At 40.3% G+C, this 16,782-nt stretch overlaps 1 protein-coding gene across 2 annotated transcripts in view; it reads left to right on the top strand.

The window, feature by feature from the left end:
- The window catches only part of LOC138959568 (protein arginine N-methyltransferase 2-like), a 30,109-nt gene extending 14,750 nt beyond the window's left edge, over positions 1–15,359 (top strand). The window contains exons 4-9 of one of the 2 annotated variants that reach the window (XM_070331105.1): positions 2,265–2,336; positions 4,360–4,524; positions 5,312–5,487; positions 11,211–11,477; positions 12,044–12,206; positions 13,716–15,359. In XM_070331105.1, the coding sequence (XP_070187206.1) occupies positions 2,265–2,336; positions 4,360–4,524; positions 5,312–5,487; positions 11,211–11,477; positions 12,044–12,206; positions 13,716–13,754 (882 nt within the window). In that variant the 3' untranslated portion in view covers positions 13,755–15,359. Of the gene's footprint in view, positions 1–2,264; positions 2,337–4,359; positions 4,525–5,311; positions 5,488–11,210; positions 11,478–12,043; positions 12,959–13,715 lie in introns of those variants that run through there. The other variant, XM_070331104.1, reaches the window with a different exon arrangement.
- Positions 15,360–16,782: the final 1,423 nt, after the last annotated feature.

Consider the following 16,782-nt stretch of genomic DNA (forward strand, 5'->3'; position numbering starts at 1 on the left):
GGCACAATCAAAGAAAATACCAAAATTATTCAATAGATATGGAAATATTAAGATTTACTGTGAAAATGCCAGCAAAAATGGCGTCCAAAAACGGGAACGCACACTTGGTGCGTCTTTGAAGACTTACCTCCCGTTCTGTGTTGTTGATAATAGTCGTGTTTGTGCTGTTGTTGTTGAAATAGTATCTAATAAAACTGATGCAGTTCTTGAAATGTTGCAAATTATTGTTGTCTTTGTGAAATGCGAGAGTGTTCTGAGGCGTAATCTGCATACGGCTGATGTCCCACATAGGGTACCCCACTTCGATCAGCGTATCACTCCAAATGAGCTTCATAGCAGAAAAGCAGATACACTACCAACACACTGCATAACAGATCTACAAGTCTGAGCCAGAATCATTGAAATTTACTTTCTGTATAAAATATTGCAATCAAATTTGTTCACGATGTCCCACAAATAACGCAGGTTACCCTCGCCTTCGATTCAAAGTAACTCCAATCTGACTTAATTACAATCGAAACGCAGATGACGAACTGATTCACCACAAATTTGTGGTATTTTACACACAAATTTAAACTGTGTTGTTTCGCGATAAACAGCCATAAACAAACAAATGTGGCGCCGTCACGTCGCCTTGGAAAGAATAACGCAGGTGACCAAGGCTTGTTTCCGATACCTGTCTGATTAAAATCATCGTTTTTTCACGAATGACGGCTCTTTGGCAGATCTGGTGAGTTGGAAACTGTCTATGAATGTTTCATTTAATGTCAAATGCGTACATTCTTGTCGATATTGTTACCTTTGGGCTCATAAATTAAATCAATCGTCGTGTTGTCCGAAAGTGACTTTTGTCAGCATAGAACTTACTGTGCTTTGATCATTGACTGAGAAGAATCTTCCGATGACACTAGTTCATTTCACTACGTGACTGCAGATCTGCAAGGAAACTTATGGCAGGGGAAATAAGCTTAACTGAAGACGAATAAGCGGAGTAACTGTTCTTCAACGGATTGCTCTCACTGATCTAAATATTTAGATCTTGTCGTCTGCTAGTCTGCTAGTAAGTAGTCTTCGGTCGTGTGAAAGTCACATCTATTTCGACTGTGTGCATCGATCCGTGTAGTGAAATTTGGCAACATAACTTCGCTAAATGTGCTTCGAGTGTATCTCCCCGTTAACCGCATTTGAAAACGTCTTTTAACAAGACCATGTTTCGACAGCCCAGACGGGGAGGATCCTCGATAGCTCACAGGGTATATAATGTTTTCCGCCGTTTTTTGAAGAATCCTTTCAAATTTGCTATTCCAAAAGTACCTTATGACACGACTCGAGTGGCAAAGAACATTCTCTGCAATTCCTGTCTCAGTCCGTGCAGCCGTTTCGGGTCCTATCGTCATCATACAAACATACACACAGACACACAAGAACCAGCTTTAAAAGTTAGATTATGTAGGAACCATGTGAACCAGTGATTTTTTCTTATGTACAACAGATACTACAGTATTTCTGCTTTATGAAAAGCAATATTTCAAAAACAAAACTAGAGATTTGAATTTTGACCACTTTTCCCCCTTTCTGTCACCAGTACTGAAGAACAACTCACATACATACATACATACGCACGCACGCACGCACAGACAGACAAAGTTTACCATCGCATAGGCTACACTTACGTGAGCCAAAAAGGGAAACTTGATCACACTGGTTCACGATGGCTCAGGGGTAAGATAAACCACGCAAAAATAAATTCTTTGAAAATTGCTCGCTCTTTACGGAGGGCACCTAGGATGTTCCCGTTTGGTGAGCGTTCAAATGGAAGGGTGTTTGTACTGTGTGTAAAAAAGCCTAACAGTATCTGTGATGGTTTACGGGAGGCTTACTGTGCCTTTAATCTCTATTCTTTCAGGTTAAAAAGAAAGTAAAGAGCCAACGCAGAAATCAATTTATTAGATCAATTTGGAAAAAGAGAGAGAGGTGACTGGTGAATTTTGCATAAAAATTGTGTTGTGAAAATTAAGACAAGCGATATATGCAGGATTTTTTACAAACGCCCTTTTCCAATTTTGTGCGATCACTTCAACAACTCAGATTAGTCTAAAGTGACAAAAGTGAGACAAATTGAGTGAGTGAATAACTAACCTGCCACTAGGAAATTATCATAGTAACGTAAATGACAGATAACATTGATGTTGTCACAAGCAGATAAGCATGGTACAAATGCATTGCTATTAAGTATTATCTGAGTCTGTTTTGTGATTTTGCAGGTTATTTTGGATGTCGGTTGTGGAACTGGAATCCTGAGCCTGATGTGTGCACAGTATGGTCAGCCTAAACAGGTATGTATCAATTTAACACTGGATTTTCCTTCTTTTAGCCATTTGACGTTGAACTTGAAGGCCGGTTAAAACTCATATTTAGGCAGCCGGCCGAGACTGCGAAAGAGTGCATGTTTGGGTACATTCAATCAAAAATAAACTGAGTTCTAGCCAAAATAGATTGATACATAAATATTATTTGTATTTTTGATCAAAATATGACATTGGACACAGATCTCGACAGTCATTGTTCACCTTGACTGCTAGCGTGGTCTCAGAAATTAATGACTGTCTCGATCTGTGTCAAATGTCAGATTTTGTCTAAAATACAACTACTTGTAATGTATAATGTTTTTTTATGTTACTGCTGTTCACAAAAGCTCTTTTTTTTGCTCGTGTAAGTGTAGGCCATGTATTAATTCACTCTACCATGTAGTGTACAGTGGAGTCCAGCTATATCCCGCAGTGGGGCACTGCGGTTATGAAATTAAAGGCCCCTCCTGTTTTTGGATCCGCAGGAGCTTTCTAGTTTGCTGTTAGGTAGATTTTTGGTTCCTCTTTCCTGTCATGCTCTCTTTTTCTTCATGAATTCTTTTCTTTTTTCTGCCTTCTTGCTCATTCACCTGTATTTTTTCCAAAAATCTCTTCTCTTGCCGCTTGTCTCGCGATTCATGTCTAGTTTAATCTGTTAGTGTTCTGATGTAAGTCCAGCAGTAGATAGGTTAAGCCTATTTTAACATACTGGAAACTGGTAATCTTCCAGTAGGTATTAATTTAGTTTTACTAAAGCCTGCTGGGACACAAGTAATGGGTTAGTGCATTTGTAAACAGGAATCGCTTGACAAGTGGCCCCCTTCATCCCCCCCTTCCTCGTCCTGATATGGCTCTGCGTAGTCGGCTGGACGTTAAGCAACAAATAAACAAACAAAAGTCCAGCTATAACGAACCTGGATATAACGAAATCCCTCTTTTAACAAACTGCCATTGATTTCCCGGCAGACAGCCTTCTATTTCTTACTTGTTACTTTCCGGCTGCATCGAACCTTTTGAACTCATTTGCATAACGAACCCCTCTTTTAACAAACACGTTTTCATCACCCCAGAGCCGTTTTGTCTCTAAAAGTCACAAGGCTACAACGAACTGATGTCAATAATTGTCTCCAAAGACAAAAATACACAAAAATACACAAACACAAGAGCACATCGCGTGATGAGCGAACTCTGAACAAACTAACAGCGGGAGGTGCACGGAACAGATCGAACCAAAACCGAAAGTTGTGGTGACGTCATGACATTTTGCGATGTACGTCAGCGAAGCTCGTGCACATGTGGTCTGTCTTGCTAAAAACAATGGCTGACGAACATGGTTTCGAAATCTGGAACTGTTTTTTTGTTTTCTCCGATCCGTGACCGAGTGACGCGATATAGAACCACGCGTTCATTTGAATCAATACTCTCCTCAGGCAGTGAAGTCTCCTAAATTGCTCAACACTGTGGACAGTCCGGAGGGCAGTTATGTCCCGTGAATGAGCGAGTCAAAGTTTTATCGTGAAAACTGATGCTTTTCATGCACCTCCTGCTGTTAGTTTGCCTCTCTCTATGGATTATATTATGAAGCTGTTAAAAACATGCAGAGATTGTACTCTCCAAGGAAAGATCGATGGGACGATCATTTGAAGGTGATTGGGAAAACTTGTCTTGAGGCCATTTAGGGTTGAAAACTCTACAGCGAATTACTGATATAATGAACTAAAATGTATCTCCCTTGAGATTTGTTGTACCCGGACTACACTGTATGTGTGTGCGCATTGTGCGGTGGGGCTAAATCTTGAAGTTCATTAGATCTGCAGAAAAGTTTATCAGCTATTTGAAGGCAGCCTTTTGCCGCCTGCTTGCCACCAAACGACTCTCTGTGTCCCATTGTTACAGATGCCAGAAGTCCTATTATCAAAGACAGAATGCCTGTGGCCTTCTTGATTCACATACACCTTTGAATTGAAAGAAAACTTGAGCAGTGATGTACCTTGATATGTGTTTTGTGCAGGTGTATGCAGTGGAGGCAAGTGATATGGCAGACCACACCTCAGAGGTAGTTAGCAGCAATCATTTTTCGCATGTGATCACAGTTGTGCACAGCTATGTAGAGGACCTGACCCTGGACCAGCCTGTTGACCTCATCATCTCTGAGTGGATGGGCACACTGCTTCTGGTATAGCTTTTGTTTTGTTTTTGCTTGTTTCTACATTTTGTTAGTGTGTGTGGGAGGATGAGTGTGTGCGAGCAAGCATGTGCGTGTGTGCGCGTGTGTTAAATCTAGTGTGTGTTGTACTAGTATAACGTATGCGTACATGGAATGACATTGCGGGTTACCTGAACATTGACAATGACGAAAGAAAGATTGTGTGTGTGTGTGTGCACGCGCGCGTGTGTATGTGTGTGTGTGCGTGTGTGTGTGCGTGCATGTGTGGGTGTGTGTGACCATGTTTGAGTTTATTCGGATTTAGTTCTCTTTCCTTGTTTGTATTATGATTATGTAAGTGTAAAGCGCTCTGGGCTTGTCACCACGAGGTTTACGCGCTATATAAGTAATCGTTATTATTATTATTATTAAGCAGGGTGTTTAGTTCAGGTCTAAGAAACGACCCTGAATTGATAAACCGAGGCCTGCTCTTGGCCCTCTCTTCCAAAGTGAATTATTTGATGTCAAAAGACAAGCAGACTTTCAGAAGATGTCATAATACGAATAATGGTGTCACATAAAAATCTTTATTTTATGCTGCCGGTCTTCCAAGGAACTGACAAGGAGTTTTGAGAATGGTGACTTTGTCATATCAGCAGCAGAAAATTACTCGTAATATCACCGTAGATCGGTTGGTTACCCTCATTTAGCATATATTCTCTCATTCATGGGAATGGTTCTGCTCTTTTTTGTTCAAATTATTGCCATTCTCATCTTAGTCACCCGTAAAAGTACTGATCTATCCAACTGTTTTCAGTTCGAAATGATGATAGAATCGGTGCTGGTTGCTCGTGACAAGTTCCTGCGGCCTGGTGGGATTGTTTGGCCATCGGCCGCCAGCCTCTTTCTGGTTCCAGTGTCAGCAGCGGAACAGTACAGTGACTCCATAGACTTTTGGACTGCGCAGTATGGGTTTGACCTCTCTTGTCTCAAGTAAGTTTGCTTTTACTCACAAACACTTTTCATGGCCTTTTGTACCGGGCCCGGTAGTAGGTTGCAAGATCACTGGACTCGTGGTCCGTTGGTCATGGGTTCAGATCTGAGCTGGGACGATCATGGGTCAGTTTTATATGCAGATGCAGAGATGGTGTCCATGTCCCAACCCCATGTCACTGTGGCATGTAAAACATCCTGGTTATTCTGACAGAAGTGCAGGTAGCCAATTACACCTAAACACCCACATACCTGGGTAGCACATTTCTGTTGCTGCTACCTTTCTACTGGGCGGAAGCTACATGAATTTCCCAGCAATAGGACAATAAAGTATTGGAAGTGAAAATGAAAATTCATACAAGCATGTAAACTGTTCATGCAAAACCTCATTCTCGTGACTTGTGTGTCTTTGTGGGCAATGTGTCTGTTCTAATACTAATTTGGAGTTCAGTGTATGTTTCGATACTGAGAAATGTTTAGGCTGGCTGCAGTAGGTACTGCTTGAGCATAGTAGAAAGTATATGCCAGAGACATCATGCTTCCTTTTGTGCACAAATATATGCTTACACTCACAAACATTGAATGCATACATTTGCTTATACATGCTGTTCAACATTCCTTCCCTGCTACCCATGTGCACAAACACAATGTGTGCACATACGAACACATAAACTCATGTACACACACATACCCCCCCTTTCCTTTCCTATTACAGTGGAACCCCCCTTTTAAGACCCCCCAATTTAAGACTTGTTCCCTTTTAAGGGCAGACACCACAGTGAAAAAAGTGATTTTTTTGTTCCCTGGTCATTTCGGTTTTCTTTCTGATTCTGGATTTTGAACCTCTTCTGGTTACTCTGATGTACTGATTTTAGATCAGAATTAATCATAAACGGTCAAAACGGCTAAATGAACAATGTATGTGTATGCAATTGTGTATTGAAAACACACAAAACAGCAAAAAAAAATGCGTATGTTTGCGTGGTGACTGTGAGTCAAACAAATCGTGAACGGTAGTCACGTTTGCATGACTGGAATGAGTTGTCTTTTCTTTGCTAGGATCAGTTCATACCGCGGACAACGGGAATTTCCGTTTACTGGTTTCGCGCCGTTAGTAACAGCAACAAGAAGACATTCCAAAGAGCCGAAGAGAACCGATGAAGATTCCGGGAAATTCCGTATGAACAATTTTCGCTACTGACCAATCGAATCGCGGATATTAAACTTCGTTTATGCTCGGTCTCGTTCGGTTCGATTCGGCCTTCCCAGAATGCAATATTCTTCAATTTCCGCCAGATCTTGCCAAAGGCGATGTGAAACATCTACAGCTGCGATTTTCCTTGGATATCTTTGTGGAATCTTCAGTTTATCACACGTTTTACCCCGATTTCAGTGCTAGACACGCAAAAGATGATTATTGGGTAAAATCAGATCAGTTGCAGAGGCTGGCGTGACAGAAGTTTAAAAAGAAAGTGCGAGTCGATAGTGTCGTCTGCTATTGCTACGAACGAATCGGAAGATCAAGTTTGTGCATTCAACTTCGTCCAGAATGAAAATTGGCTGGAAACTATGCTGCTTCCCTTGCAACAGCTGGGTTGGAGCAAGAAATCACCATCGGTGGTGTACGTTTGAAGCACGTTTCCATGTGTGTTTTGAACCACGACTTATTTTAGAGTTGCGGAGCGGAATGTGTACGGCAGTAAGGACAACACGGAGTTCGCCATTTATGGCAACGAAAAGGCAGACCCTATATCTTTTTTCGGGAAAAAAGCAAATAAACTGCTTAAAAAAAGAACAATCAATACAAAAATGACTTTGTTCAGCCATGGTGCAACACCATGCATCTCCTGGGAAATCTGCTGCAGCTGAATACTAGCCCAAGCAGAGCAGTAAAGATTCCAAGCAGCTGATAAAGCTTGTAGTAGGTATGCATTTTTTCTTCTTTTTTTTGACAGAAATGTAGAAGTTTATACATAAGTTTGGTTATGTTTGCGGCTCTGGCTCTGTGTGTTCATGTGTGTGACTGTGTGTGACTGCTGAAGAAGAGAATCTTACTAACAACACCCTGATGCAAAGAAACTGAATAGGATGCAAAGTCAGTAATGTGCGGCTACTGTGAAGCTTGGTTGTCACAAGGTTTGTCCTGTTGGGGCAAAACATCTGTTCTTTCCTCATTTATTTTCTTGAGCATATTACTTATAGCTTCCTCCTGTGATCAAAGTTTTCTTGTGGCACAAACAAACATGCATTCACATGGACCAGTGAGTGAACATTGCTTGTGGTCATACTTCCCATGCAGAACATATGGTGTCTGCATGCAGTCAGAGACATACATACAGAGATGCGAAGCGAGGGCCGCTCGCATGAAGAATGTGCAATAGCTGTAGACCAGACCAGCACTGCCTTAGCACCGTTCACATGATTTTTCAACATCTTTTTGTTCACTGCTTGACTATTAGCACTGACATAAGCATGCGCCGAAATACCGTGTTATCACATATTACAATACCTGTTTTTCAAATGTGTGTGTAGGAGGGGGGGGGGGGGGGGGGGGGGTGGTGTCATTGTTGGGAAAATGTGAAAAGCCGTATTGAGTTTGTAATAGACATATCATATTATTAATTTTGAATTTATGTTCTCTACAGATGGTGAGGTGGAAGCTGGAGAGGAGCTTCCAAAGTACCCATGGCACTGCATGGCAATTCACAGAAGTCAACCCTAATATCGTAGTATAAAAAGTAAAGGACACTGTTATAAATTTCCCTGATAAATCAAAGTAAGTCCAAAAGAGGTCCAAGATAAGAGGCTTCACTGGTAACAATTTGGGAATTATGGATGGGCATAATTTATGCAGCGTGCACATAACGGATGAGAGTTGATCATTGTGACATTGGAACAGGTTCCTTGGTGCTTGCAGAACACTGGCTGTTTTTTTTTAACATTTTGTTGAATTTAGTTTCCGTTTTTCTTGTGGAACTCAGCAAGACTTGTTGTTTTGTCAGTGTTGTTTTGTTACATGTTTTGTAAACGTTTGTGTGAAAAAAAATCATTTTCTTCATGTTTTGTGCATTTTCTCAAAACTACTTTTTTGTCACTACAAAAGCCTAAGGCTTTTTTTCTAATAAACTTGCGTTGTTGAAACTTTGCGTACATCTTGAGTGTGTTATTTTGCAGAAACTGATTGAGGGATTTGTTGAAAAAAAATTTTCTTGAGAAGTTATACCCTTTTTGGGGGCGTTTTTTCATGAAATTCAACATCACTCACTTTCATCATTGATATTTTTTAAATGACTTGAGATATCAAAAAAAGCCTCAATCAGTTTCTCGGCATTGTGCTGAAGTATAAATAACAAGCATCAAAACTAAATTTCATGCAGTTTTAAAAAAGCCTTAGGGTTTTAAAAAGGGGCAGTTTGGTGGCCATCTTGGATTGCTACCATGGCAACCGATGGTCCAATTTTTATTTTTTTTCCATTTTCTCAGGAGATAGACTGAGTACTTAAATTCTAAAACAATTGCTGACCCAAGAGTTATGAAACAAAAAAAATCACTTTTAACACCAGTGCCTCCCCTTAAGACCCTGTTTTCTCAGATTTTCTGTTCATAAACTCTATAAATTCACTCCTATTTTAAGACTCCCTCCTTCTTGAGACCTGCTTTTCTTAGATTTTTTTTAGGTCTTAAAAGGGGTGTTCTACTGTATATATATATATATACATGTGCGTATATATATATATACTAGAATGAATACCCGCTTCGCCGGGTAGCCGGCTTCGCCGGGAAGAAGTACTTAGAGCCGTACGCCGGCTTCGCCGGGTCCGAACAATGGACCCGCCAAGCTTAGGTCCCTCCCAGATTCGTGGAATGGGAACAGCACGAAAATGATTCAGTGGCCATAATGCCATTCCTGACCATATCGAGTCCCATCCTTGTCGACGAATGTAACCGTGTTAATCACCTTTGGAGGCGAACTCCACTCAAACAGGACTGAGCAAGTTATGGCTTCTCAAAGGAAGGCCAGTACTTAAAATTACACAAAAGCCGCCAGACCACATCACAAACAGAACTGAACAATGCACAGGTGTTGCTTACATAGAGACACACACACTCACACACACACACACACAAAAACACAGAGAAGCCGTATCTATAGAGAGATAGATGACAGTGTATTTTTCGCGTGGCTATAAATTGATTCGACCTTTGCACTTTTACAGTGAGGATAATTTACGGGTCCAATTTACGTTCTGTACACTGCGTTGACCTTCTAAAAATAGTAACAGTAACAGAACGCCGGGAATATATCCGAAGACGCTCAGCGCAGTGGACAGCGCAGTGTAGTAACTTACAACTGAACGGGAAAGCCACACGAAGGAAGGGAGATAAACGCCAAACACTGGAGAAGATAAGGAAGAGTTACTTATAATGGTGAAATGAACACAAAAACGAAAATGAGTTCAGCGCTGCGCGCTGAGAGCACGTGTTGAAATATCTCATCGATGATATTGTGTCCGGGGTGTAGCTGAATACGGTGTCCAAATTTGAAAAAGATCCACCGAGAACTTTGGCGTTGTGATGTGGTGTAGCGGCTATGGTGTGTCGGTATGGGGGCCCGGGTAGCTGAGGTGGAACCAAAATAGCTGAGGTGGAACCAAAATCGGTTCCGCGCTGTGCGCTGAGAGCACGTGTTGAAATATCGACCAGGTTGTGTCGTGTCCCGGGTCTACCTGAATATGCCCACCAAATTTGAAGCAGATCCATCGAGAACTTTGGCCGTGCATCGCGCACAGACAGATACACAGACAGATACACAGACAGACACACAGACACACAGACACTAGTCGTATATATATATAGATATATATGTCACACGCTTTCCTTCTTTGCCACTACTAAAGTAAACGTGTGCAAGATTGTATGTTACACGCTTTGGAGCATGGCAAGAACGGATTCAAACTCAAAATCGTCCCTCCAAAAACCCCAAAATAAACACACGACTTTCATTTCTCCAGCTGTTATCGTTTCTTCTCTTTACAAATTCTTCAACGCTGAGAATACTGAACCTGGCATCCCAGACGACAGTACTGTTTCCCTACGCGAATTTAGCTGCCCTTGGAAAGTGGCTCGCTCACGAGGCCTGTTAGTCTGAATCTAGAAGGACAGAGTTGTGGACATAGATGACAAATATCCCGAAAAGAACAAACATTTCGCGGATGCAGACACAGAAAGACGTTATGAAGAATGCGATGCTTCAAAAGATACAGACTGTGACGATGACTGTGACGTCATTCACATATACCGAGACATCATTCATAGGTATTCGATCACATCCGTCAAAAAGTAGATCTCTCCACAATGGCTGCTCCTGTGTTTAGGTTTGTCAAGCGTGAGTACGCAAAACGTGTTTGTTCTCTCTATTGAAGCTGTGAGACATAAATGCTATTCAGACTTGGTCGTGTGACAGAGTTTTCTTCCACACTCGATTAGCTGATGTCAACGTAATCTCGTGTGGAAGAAAACATGTCACATGACCAAGTCTGAATAGCAGGTAACATTTCATAGTGCCAGCTGAAGGTATTTGTGTTTTGTTGGTTAAAGTTAGCACTAAAAAGTAGGTTGAAGCCACAGCTTTGTTAAATGTTAATATATTTAGTTAAAACGGACATTTCGGAATGCATTTCTTGCCTGCTATAAGAGACTCATACTTTTTGTTGTTGTTGCAGGCCTCTAGCCTTCGAGGAGTTCCTTCAGAAGCCCAACCACAGCTTTATCCTGGACCGCGACAACTGCTTAGCAACAGAGACAAAATTGCTGGAACTTGACATTAGCACACTCAAGGTTACAGGTCTGGAAGAGATGTCACGCATGTTTGAATTTGAAATCACAAAGTCTGGCATGCTACATGGGTTTTGTACCTGGTTCCAGGTGGATTTTCAAGGACTGGCGCCAGAGGTTGAAACTGTTTCGCTCAACACGGGACCCGACCATGAGTAAGATTTAGTTTGTTAACACTGAGACACTATAGTCAGGGTTATTGTGAGAAGTCAGATCATTTTGTAGTGCAGAAATGGTCTTTCTGAGCAACTCAAGATTTTAAGGAAAGTTTGCTTCTTGGTCCATTTCAGTCCTTCATTGCAATCATTCCTTATGTCTTTTCAGGCCTGCCTGCTTACGTTTTTTTCAAAAAGTATTTTAAAAAGCCTTCAGGTTTTTTTAAACTCCTTTGTATAGCCAGTAGCTAGAGTTTGTAAATGGTAAATTCTGGATCACTGTGAATTTTCAGCCAAAGTGAGTGATACCAGTTATCTCCCTCTACCCTTTTTTCCAACTTCTCTGTGTGTGTGTGCGTTTTGTTGGTGTGCGTGTGTGTGTTTTGTTGGTGTGTGCATGTTTTTTCCACTCTTAGCATATGTACGTGTACTACATATACATCTTTTTCTTTCTTTCTATTTTGTGTGTGTGTGTGTGTGTGTGTGTGTGTGTGTGCTTAATCCAATGAAGGTTCTCAGGTTGTTTACAGTTTTGCCAAGCCATTACATTTTTAAGCTTCTTTCAGCCTGACCCACTGGAAGCAGAACCTCTTTCTTCTGGACTCCGGAATATCGGTGAACGAAGGAGACGTCTTGCAGGGTCAGGCCAAGATATTTCGCCACAGCGAGTGGAGGAGACACCTGCGATTCTTCGTGACCTTCAGGCATATACGCAAGCAAACAGGAGAAGTGAGCTTGTTCAATAAACATTTTTATAATGCAGGACTTTTATGCGATGTGGAAGAATTACACTCCCTGACATTAAGCCAAGCAGCGATTGACACCCACCAGTGAAGATGAGCAATCGGATGTGTATGATTGTAATGTCTGCTTGATAAGAATATACAACGGGACCCTCCTTTTAAGACCCCCCAATTTAAAACTTCCTCTTTAAGACCCTTCTTTTTTTTAGATTTTTTCTTCATAGTCTCTGTAAATTTACCTCCATTTTAAGACCCCCCCCTTAAGATGGATTTGTTCAGATTTTTGGAGGTCCTAAAAGGTGGGTTCCTCTGTAATGCCCTTTTTTTCTCAAAAATATACACAGCGGACTTCAGGATTCATTGGGGCATTGATCCCTGGCCTGCAGTGATGGCTGACAATGTGTCTTGCGTGAGGTCACATAGTTGGGCTTGAAGTGACAAGAGGTTAGGAAATCACGCAGGCCAACTGTGGTGAATCATCTCCAATGCCCATATTTAAAAAGAAAAGGACATCATATCCAGCGGACATTTAATCATTTGGTGCGATTGCTCGTCGCCACTGGTCAGCATGGTCATGTTTGTTTGCCTTACTATCAGGGGCGCAACTCTTATACTGCCAATACAAATCCTGACAGAGTTATTTCAGAACATTGTCTTGGTGGGGACTTCCCATCATTCCCCCCTCACGCACTTTCTCACCCCATTCTCTAACTGTCTTGCATGTGTGTGTTATCATTTATTTTTGAGTCACTTGAGAAAAAGTGACTATGTAATCGGTCAGTGTTAGTCTGTCCGGCCGGCCGTCCGTAGACACCACCTTAACGTTGGACTTTTCTCGGAAACTATCAAAGCGATCGGGCTCATATTTTGTTTAGTCGTGACCTCCAATGACCTCTACACTTTAACGATGGTTTCGTTGACCTTTGACCTTTTTCAAGGTCACAGGTCAGCGTCAAAGGAAAAATTAGACATTTTATATCTTTGACAAAGTTCATCGGATGTGATTGAAACTTTGTAGGATTATTCTTTACATCAAAGTATTTACATCTGTAGCCTTTTACGAACGTTATCAGAAAAACAAGGGAGATAACTAGCCTTTTCTGTTCGGCAACACACAACTTAACGTTGGGCTTTTCTCGGAAACTATAAAAGTGACCGGGCTCAAATTTTATGTGAACGTGACTCCCAGTGACCTCTACACTTTGACGTCTGCTTTGGTGACCTTTGACCTTTTTCAAGGTCACAGGTATGCTTCAGGTATGCATTGTGTTGTGAATAGCAATTTCTTCCTGTCCATCTGATGCCTCATATAATATTCAGAACTGCGAAAGTGACTCGATCGAGCGTTTGCTCTTCTTGTTTAACCAGTAAACATTTGTTATGGTAAGGAGCCATTCACCCATATTTCTTGAAAACATTACAATACTTAGTTTTTCACACTTAAGCAAAATCTTTAAAAAGTGCTGACTTTCTTTTCTGTTATTTTTTTTCTCAGAACGTACCGTACGAGAAGCTTTTCTACGTTTGGCGGTAGCATGCAGGTGGCTTCGTCGCAAGGCAGCATAGACTGTCTCCACCTTCATCAGCATTATTTAAAAAGCTTCCATCATATTTGTTGTTTTTGGAATGATTTATTTATTTCTGATAAGAAACTGAAAAATCCACAGATCACATTCACATAAGGACTGTGTATATTTATTTAGGTTTTAATTTGATTTTTTTGTTACTACATGTATGAGACCCAAGGCTTTACTGATGGTGTTAACGTGATTACTGATCCTATGATCCCCTTTTGGCTGATTTGTGTATTATGTAACTTATTTATTTTGCCTTGGAGTCGGAGACTAAAGGAGATAGTTATCATGCATTGTTGATCATTGATTTTATGATAAGTGTATGTATTTGTTTGTTTATTGATTAGTTGATGTGTTTGATTCACACGAGAGGCTCAGGGATTCAGGGATCATATTAAGGTAGCAGTAAATAGATCTTGGTTCAGTGAGCTCTAAGTTGATTGTCCTTCATTTAAAATGTAATGTTGTATCAGTTTGGAAGTAGGTCAATTTAATGCTTAATTAACAAGCAGATAACTATGAGTTAATTGATAAAGTAACATTTGACAGAAAGATGGTTTCCGAGTTCGTACAAGAGTTTGAAAGAACTGACTTTCAAAATGTTGTAAGATAGGTACCTTGCAAAACGTTATGGCAAATGATTGAGTTGAATAGAAAGTGCCTTTTGCAGCCAGAAAAACTACTCTGCGTTCCTCAGTTTTGGATGTCCAGTTTTCTCAGATCAGTGTTGAACTAGAGATATTGATTAAAATGGAACGTCAAACATGAAACTAAAAATACCTTGAGAGGTTTGATCAGACTTGCATTCTGCATGGAGGCGTATTTAACATATTTTGTGCAGTATAAGCAGAATTTTTTTTTTAGCAAACGCACTTGTTTGAGCTAAAATATGTGTATATTTAATTTATCAAAACAAATCCTGTGAAAAAAATAGTGACAGAATCTTGATTTTTGTGATTTGTCATGTTGCTCAAGTCCGTCCCGCACCAGTTAATGGTGTGTTGTGATTTGTTAGAAACTATTTTCCTTTATTTGTGCCTCACTGGAGAGTTAATTATGAATGACACCAGAAGCATCTAATGTGACTATGTAGCTGTTGTGGTGCAGTATAGTGCATTTTAGACTGTGGATCATGGCATCCCCCCCCGCGGGTTAGGGGGAAGAATTTACCCGATGCTCCCCAGCATGTCGTAAGAGGCGACTAACGGATTCTGTTTCTCCTTTTACCCTTGTTAAGTGTTTCTTGTATAGAATATAGTCAATTTTTTTTTTAAAGATTTTAGTCACAATGATATGGAAATGGGAGACTTTCACTAAAACCAAAATCACAAATCATGAAAGGAACAGATTTTCTTGTTAAAAACAAGAACCCCACCGACAAAAAAAAACCAAACAAACAAATATGGCAATAATGCCATGGTATGCCACACAGTGTGAGTGTTATTCTGTGCTTTTCAGTTTGAAATGTATTTTGTATTGTACAAGAAACATTTCTGTGAAAAGAATTGTGATAAAATTAGTGTTGACAAAATTGAGAGCAGCAAGTTGATGAAAACAGCAAATAATGTGTGGGTGGGGGGGGGGGGGGGGGGGGGGGGTAAACAGAAAGTTCTAATTTTCTTTCTATTAGTTTGTTAGCTGCAGTTAGTATGTGGATGAGTTAGTTGAATGTAATTTACATGTAGGTAAAGTTAATTGATATTATCACAACATGTATGGTTTTTATATTTAGTCAAGTTTTGACTAAATATCTTAACATCGAGGGGGAATCGAAACGAGGGTCGTGGTGTATGTGCGTGTGTGTGTGTGTGTGTGTGTAGAACGATTCAGACTAAACTACTGGACCGATCTTTATGAAATTTGACATGAGAGTTCCTGGGTATGAAATCCCCGAACGTTTTTTTCATTTTTTTGATAAATGTCTTTGATGACGTCATATCCGGCTTTTCGTGAAAGTTGAGGCGGCACTGTCACGCCCTCATTTTTCAACCAAATTGGTTGAAAGTTTGGTCAAGTAATCTTCGACGAAGCCCGGACTTCGGTATTGCATTTCAGCTTGGTGGCTTAAAAATTAATTAATGACTTTGGTCATTAAAAATCTGAAAATTGTAAAAAAAAATAAAAATTTAGAAAACGATCCAAATTTACGTTTATCTTATTCTCCATCATTTGCTGATTCCAAAAACATATAAATATGTTATATTCGGATTAAAAGCAAGCTCTGAAAATTAAATATATAAAAATTATTATCAAAATTAAATTGTCCAAATCAATTTAAAAACACTTTCATCTTATTCCTTGTCGGTTCCTGATTCCAAAAACATATAGATATGATATGTTTGGATTAAAAACACGCTCAGAAAGTTAAAACAAAGAGAGGTACAGAAAAGCGTGCTATCCTTCTTAGCGCAACTACTACCCCGCTCTTCTTGTCAATTTCACTGCCTTTGCCATGAGCGGTGGACTGACGATGCTACGAGTATACGGTCTTGCTGAAAAATGGCATTGCGTTCAGTTTCATTCTGTGAGTTCGACAGCTACTTAACTAAATATTGTATTTTCGCCTTACGCGACTTGTTTTTTATATCAAGCTGACCTTCTTTTAGTCAAGGCAAAAACGGTTTGGAGGATATTTATTTGCTTGCTTGCATTGCTACGTCATGTTAACCTCATTTAACTGCGATTTTATATCTTTCTTGGACTGGAAAAAATCTCAAGGAGTAATAGTAATATAACAGATAAAAATTGAGGTTCTGCTTTGTGGGCAACAGGCAAAAGAAACACGCCTCACTTGCGCATACTGTTGTGAGGAATGTTGTTGTCGTTTTTAAACTGTTGTAAAATATGATCCAGAAACGATATTTCAAAAAGAAAACCCGATTTGTGCAGGGGATTGTGTAATATGATGTTGGGGTGAAGCTAGTCGTGACTGCAGCTAAAGGTGTAACTTTGAATGGCAATTGAAATTGTAAAAATACCTATTAAATT

This window comes from Littorina saxatilis, linkage group LG2, assembly GCF_037325665.1.
Source record: "Littorina saxatilis isolate snail1 linkage group LG2, US_GU_Lsax_2.0, whole genome shotgun sequence".
Taxonomy (NCBI): domain Eukaryota; kingdom Metazoa; phylum Mollusca; class Gastropoda; order Littorinimorpha; family Littorinidae; genus Littorina; species Littorina saxatilis.